The 6,000-nt window shown below is 57.8% G+C and overlaps 1 protein-coding gene across 2 annotated transcripts in view; it reads right to left on the bottom strand.

Annotated features, from left to right (window-relative positions):
• Positions 244-6,000, bottom strand: part of TNFRSF8 (TNF receptor superfamily member 8) — a 71,574-nt gene continuing 65,817 nt past the window's right edge. For both annotated transcript variants that reach the window (XM_021095373.1, XM_021095372.1), the window contains one exon: positions 244-4,135. In XM_021095373.1, the coding sequence (XP_020951032.1) occupies positions 3,891-4,135 (245 nt within the window). In that variant the 3' untranslated portion in view covers positions 244-3,890. The remainder of the gene's footprint in view (positions 4,136-6,000) is intronic.

Raw genomic sequence — 6,000 nt, 5'->3', positions numbered from 1 at the left:
TTTACTCTCCTGGAAGACACCCAGAGAAAGAGGAACCTGGACCAACTAGCTTCTCACCCACTGCAGTGGCATCAGGGACCCAGGGCTGCGATGGTAAACAGGAGCGTGTGGAGTCGTGTTCTCTGCCCTTTCTGAGAAAACACATCCAATTGCTTCCTGGCCACCAGCGAGCGCTGCCTCTCCCCAGCTTCCCTCTGAAGAACTGAACAACCTTTACTTCCCGGCGTTGCCTTTCACACACACTGCAGAGATAATACCAGGATGTTTATTGTTCTGAGAGGAGGAAAATAGAAATAAATGTAGACATGGTCTCAGGATATTGACGATAAGATCGAAGCACTACACAATGGCCCCGCCGAGCCCTCCACCTCCTCCCCACCCCGATTGATCGCTGTGCCCCCACCTGGCGGTGAATTTCCCGAACCTCCGGGCAGGAGGGTCCCCACCTTAGGGCCTTTGCATTACCACCCCCCTGCCTTCTCAGGAGGCTTGCAGGCCCCCACCTCACCCACTTGTCATGTGGCTCAGGTGGAGCTTTCAAAAGCCACCTCCTCTGAGAAGCCCTCCCTGACTACCTGGCTAGACGTGGCCCTGCCCTCTGGACTCTATCCCAGACCCCAGATTGAGCCTTCTGGTAGCACAGGGCACGAGCTGACCCAGGAATGAGTTTGTTCACTGACCCAATTATGTGGTCCTGGGGAGGGTGCAGGAGCTTGAGGGGGTGCTGGGCCGGCTTCTCCCCAGGCCCAAGGAGCAGTCCTTGAAGCTTTTGATATTCTCCCCTTGGCTTCCAGTCAGGAGTACTGACACAGTAAAGCATTCTTCTCGGGCCCCGCCTGTGAATCCCTCTTCCCACCCATCCTGGCCCCAGCAACTCCCACCCTGCACTTGCCCCACGATTCCACGGTTCCACATGAGAGGGCAGGAGGATCAAGGAGGTGCTGGAGAAGAGAAGGCACCCAAGAAAGGGCGGCCAGAGAGCTGCCTCTCCTCTCCGCACAGATTCTCTCTTCTGTTCAGCCCCACAAAGCAGGTCCCGGTGATGGTGGGACAGAGATGCTGGAGGCACCGTCGCAGGTTCTCATGGCCAGGGTAAGCGGGACACAGCAAAGGATGCTATGCACAGTCAGGCTCTTGTCCTAAGGACCAGCCCTGGCCTGAGAGATTCTAAGAAGCCAGCATAGCTTACGACATACAAGGCTGCCTTGGGAAACAGTGGACTCTCTTTGAGCGCAACAGCTTCCGCAAGACACTAATCACTTACTGTCACTCAGCTGTTGAGGGAGACGTGTCTGCACGTGTGGGCGGGTTCCTTGCAGCCTGGGAACTGCTACTCCGGGGCAGCAGGGGCCATGTCCGTCTGCCCATCTGGACATCAGAACAGCCAGGGGCTAAGGAGGGGCCCCTCATGACTGGGCAGGGGAGGGAGCTTCACCCTGGCGCTTGGATGGACCACGTGACCAGCCGGGCTGAGCTGTGAGATCCAGGCCCGGGCCGGAGTCCTGAGGGAGAGGTGGAGGGAGGCCGACTTCCTCCATTCCCCAGGGGGAGCCACGGTCAGAGGGGGCTGCCTGTGGAGGGGAACAGGCCCCACACCGCCCCTGAGCTGTGACCAGGGAGGCAGCTGGGCCCCTGCCAGCTCTGGCTCAAAGCCCAAGGGTCACATTTATCTCTGGTCCTCTCTGGGCCCTCCCCCCCCAAGGCTGGGGCATTCACACCGCTACTTTGGGACTCCCTTTCCCCAAGCTGTGGGACTACTGGGCCCAGCTCAGCGGGAAGAAGGCCTGGAGGGGACCAGGGATCCCGCCTGGCCATCCGCAAAGGGAGCCTTAGGGCAAAAACCTGTTGCTCTACACCTCTGCCAAGGACCCAACAGGGAGTGGGAGTCACAGAGAGGAAGGCTCTGCCTCCATCCCCAGGGAGGGGCCTCTAGGAGGAAAGGCTGTCCCAGCATGTGGGGGACTCCCTGACCCAGAGGCCGGTGGCCCAGGTGTCTGGTGCAGAGAGGTAAAGGGGGGACTCCGTCCTGGAGGGAGAACGACTTTTCAGATACCTGCTGACACTCCAAATACTCCCAGTCTCTGGCAGGAGAATATCCTGGAGCCTTACAATTGGTTTTTTGTTTTCTTCTTCTTCTTTTTTTTTTTTCTTTTACAACCGCATCTGAGGCATGTGGAAATTATTTGGGGGCGAGGGGTCCAATTGGAGCTGCAGCTGCTGGCCTACACCATAGCCACAGCAATGCCAGATCCAGAACCCACTGAGGGAGGCCAGGAATCAAAATCACATCTTCACGGAGACAACATCGCATCCTTAACCTGCAGAGCTGCAGTGGGAACTCTCTTATGATTGGTTTTTAAGGGACTTTATGAATTTTTAAAGGATCAAAGTTTTGTGAAGGGCCCTTGGGTGAGGGAGCCCTTCAATCCATTAACCACGTGCCAACATCCTCAAGTCACAGCTGCAGAGCCCTTCACAGGGGCTCGGGGGTGGCAGGAAGGAGCAGAGCCTCCGAAGTGCCCTCGCCCAGGGCATTTTGGCAAATATTATCCGTGGCACATAAACTTCAGGTTCTGTGTAAACCGTCTCTCTTGGCGTCCAGCCTCTCTCCAACTTTCCCCAAAACATCTGAGTGGTTTCAGAAACTACCCTTGTGATTCCTGACCTGGCCTCAACTTCCTCCAGCGAGTGAGCAGGCTGGTGGGTAAACAGCAGCTTTCTCGGGCTTGGCTTCCAGCGGGTAATTCCAGCAGCGACTCAGTGCCCCCGGGCCACAGACTTTCCAAGACCACTTGTTAGCGGACCTGAGTCTGGAAGCCCTGGGGAGATGAGGAAGCAGATCCACGTCAGGGGGCGTGACTCCTTGGTGTGGAATGTAAAAATCCTCAAGTCCAGATTGAACTACTAAATGCTCTTTCTTTTCCAGCAGAATGTCTGGGTGACATGGCACCATTTTTTTGAAACCCACATCCCAATTGGGGGTGCTTAGCGGCTGGAGCCACTGGGGTCTGTGCACGTGGCCGATCTGGGGAAGAGGCATCTTCTTCGTTGCCCAGGATGGAGCCCGTGGTGCCTACGAAGCAGTCAAGGACCCAAGAAGGGCCCACGGTTCCCCTGGTCCCTGCAGGGAGGAAGCCTCAGTTGAAGCCAGGCAGGCCTTTCTGGGTATCACTGGGTGGGCGGGGTCTCCGGCGGGAGGAGCTCTGATGCTGAGAGTCTGCTGGTACCTGGGTCTTGAGACACCTCCTCCTGTTGCAGCGTCAGGGATCCAAGGCCCTGGGCCCACTGTGGAGTGTGTGTGTGGGGGTGGTCCCAGCAGCCCAGGCAGGGCTGGCCAGGCTGGGGGGCTCCCGTGGGCCCAGAGTACTGTGTTGTGGCTGCAGCCAAGAAGGGGGAAAGGACGACAACCATCTCTTGACTTTCTTTTTGACTCAGGAGAACAACCACAGGGGCTGGCTCAGTGCCCACAGGGGCCACGTCACAGGAACTGGGGGCAGCTGGCATGGCAGCGAGTCCCGGTGGGCATCGCTCCCGAGGCCGGGGTGACAGGAGAGGGCATGGGGGTAGGAGCTTCATGGCCACTGCCTCTGCTCTACTGTGTGTGTCTGACACCCGGGGCTCTGGGGCATCTTGGCAGTGGCAGGAGGCAGGGTGCCCAGGCCCTGCCTGCCATCTGTTGCCCCTTAGCTGTCTCTGCTGCACAGGCCCAGGCTCCCCAAGGAGGCAAGTACGGACCACGAGAACCTCCTGCACTGACAGGCTGGATCCACCAGATGCAGGAACCTCAGTTCAGGCCAGACAGACCTCTGCCACCAGCGTGGTGCCACCAGCGCCACCCTTGCCTCCCCAAGGCTCCCAGCGGCCCTCTGCGCCCCAGCCTGGGCCAGGCCTCATTTCCCAGGGTCGGTCGTGGGCAAGGAATCCTCCTTGCCTTCTTCCTCCACCGAGAACATGATGTCCCTGCAGCTGCCCAGAGGCGGCTCCGTCTCCTGCTCCGGGTAGTGGGGGGCATGGTCCACCTCCAGAGCCTCCTCGAACTCGGGCCCCGCCGGCCCTGCCAGGCCCTGGCCCTCAGGCACCTCGGCCTTCACGGACCCCACAATCACGGTGTCGGCCTTCATGATGTAAATGTGCTCTGTAAGACAAACGGGTGGGGGCGGTAAGGGGACCAGAGCCCCAGCTGATGGAAGCAGGGAGGCAGGCGGGTCCCAGTCCCAGCTCTGCCACTCCTGCTGTGTGGCTTCAGGTGGCAGGTGGCACGGCCTCTGAGACACAGTAAGCCCGACCGATTTTACAGGTGTCCAGAATCTCCAAGGAGATAAAACAACCGGGAACTGTGTGCGGAGGAGTTAAGGACTGGCCCATAGGTAGCAGGTGCTTGGGATGTTCCCGACACTTCTGCAGGGATGGGGCAGGCGAGGCGAGATCAGGGTTAGGAGGGAAAGCAAAAGGCTGTGGGGAGAAAGCAGGGGTGGCGTTGGCACCAGGGATGCCAGTGAGTTTAGCCCGTGCCCAGTGCTTTCCACACTTTAGCTCTCAAATTCTCACATCATTTCTGCAAGGTACATAGTCTTTTTTTTTTTTTTTTTTTCCTTTCTTTTCTTTTTAGGGCCGCACGAGCGGCATGTGGAGGTTCCCAGGCTAGGGGTCACATCGGAGCTACAGCCACTGGCCTACACCACAGCTACAGCCACGCCGGATCTGAGCCACGTCTGCGACACACACCACAGCTCACAGCAATGCCAGATTCTTAACCCATTGAGCGAGGCCAGGGATCGAACTCACATCCTCATGGATCCTAGTCAGGTTCTTAACCCACTGAGCCACAAGGGGAACTCCTAGATAGTCTATTATTCTTCCCATTTACAGAGAAAGAACCCGAAGCCCTGAGACATTAAATGACCTGCCCAAGGTCACCAGGTTAGTTAGCAGAAATCCCAGGAGAAACTCCACCCTGCCGGGCCACCCTTCAGCTCCTATCCACGTGCCTAAAGCAGAAACCTGGGGGATCTACATGTCCCGGTTTGCCTGAGAGGCTCCTGACTTTGGTACTGAAAGGTCCAAGTCCCAGGAACCTGTACAGTGCACCCCAGACGGAGGGTCCCACCCTACAGAAACCCCAACCCAGCGAATCATCAATAAGAGCCTGTGATCTGGACAGCGGTGCAGAGGCCAGTATGTTCTGGGGTTTATTGCATGTTGCTCTGTGCCAGCCTAGCCCGTAGGAGGGCTGCTGGTGTGCATCTCTTGGGGGAATAACCAGCCCAGCCCTTTATTCATTTATTTATTTAGATTTTTAGGGCCGCATCCTCAGCATATGGAGGTTCCCAGGCTAGGGGTCTAAACGGAACTACAGCTGCCAGCCTACACCACAGCCACAGCAACATGGGGCCCAAGCCCCATCTGTGACCTACACCACAGCTCACAGCAATGCTGGATCCTCAACCCACCAAGCAAGGCCAGGGATCAAACCCGTGTCCTCATGGATACTAGTGGGATTCGTTACTGCTGAGCCACAACGGGAACCCCCAGCCCAGTGCTTTAGAGGGACGACCCCTCCTGGTCCTCTGACAACCTGCTGCCCAGGGGAGCTAAGGAAGCTGTCCAAGACGCTGGAAGTGACGACCCTGGCCTTCGCCCAGGTCAGCTGACTCCAAACACCAGTGGCCCAGCTTCTGAGGGCCTTGAGCTCAGGATAGGGTGCCAGCTCCCAGCTGCCCAGCCCTGGAACCCTCTCTGGACTCTGAATGGGGAAGCTCAAGAGGGAACTTGAGAACCAGGGTGGGGCAGGGAGCTCGGGATCCCTGCTTCTCTGCCACACCCTTCTTATTGAGGAACCCCCCCCCACAAGAAACTCTTGGGGCCCCTGTACCCTCAACCTGATTGCATAATGTTTGCTTTTTGATACCTTCAGGAAAGAGAGAAGTGTTCAAAATAGCAGCAAGAATAAGAAGGGAGGCTACAAGCGGGAAACAAGCCCTGGGCTGGGAGACCCCCTGC

The sequence above is a fragment of the Sus scrofa genome, chromosome 6 (genome assembly GCF_000003025.6).
Source record: "Sus scrofa isolate TJ Tabasco breed Duroc chromosome 6, Sscrofa11.1, whole genome shotgun sequence".
Lineage (NCBI taxonomy): Eukaryota > Metazoa > Chordata > Mammalia > Artiodactyla > Suidae > Sus > Sus scrofa.
This window is presented reverse-complemented; position numbering and strand designations above follow the sequence as displayed.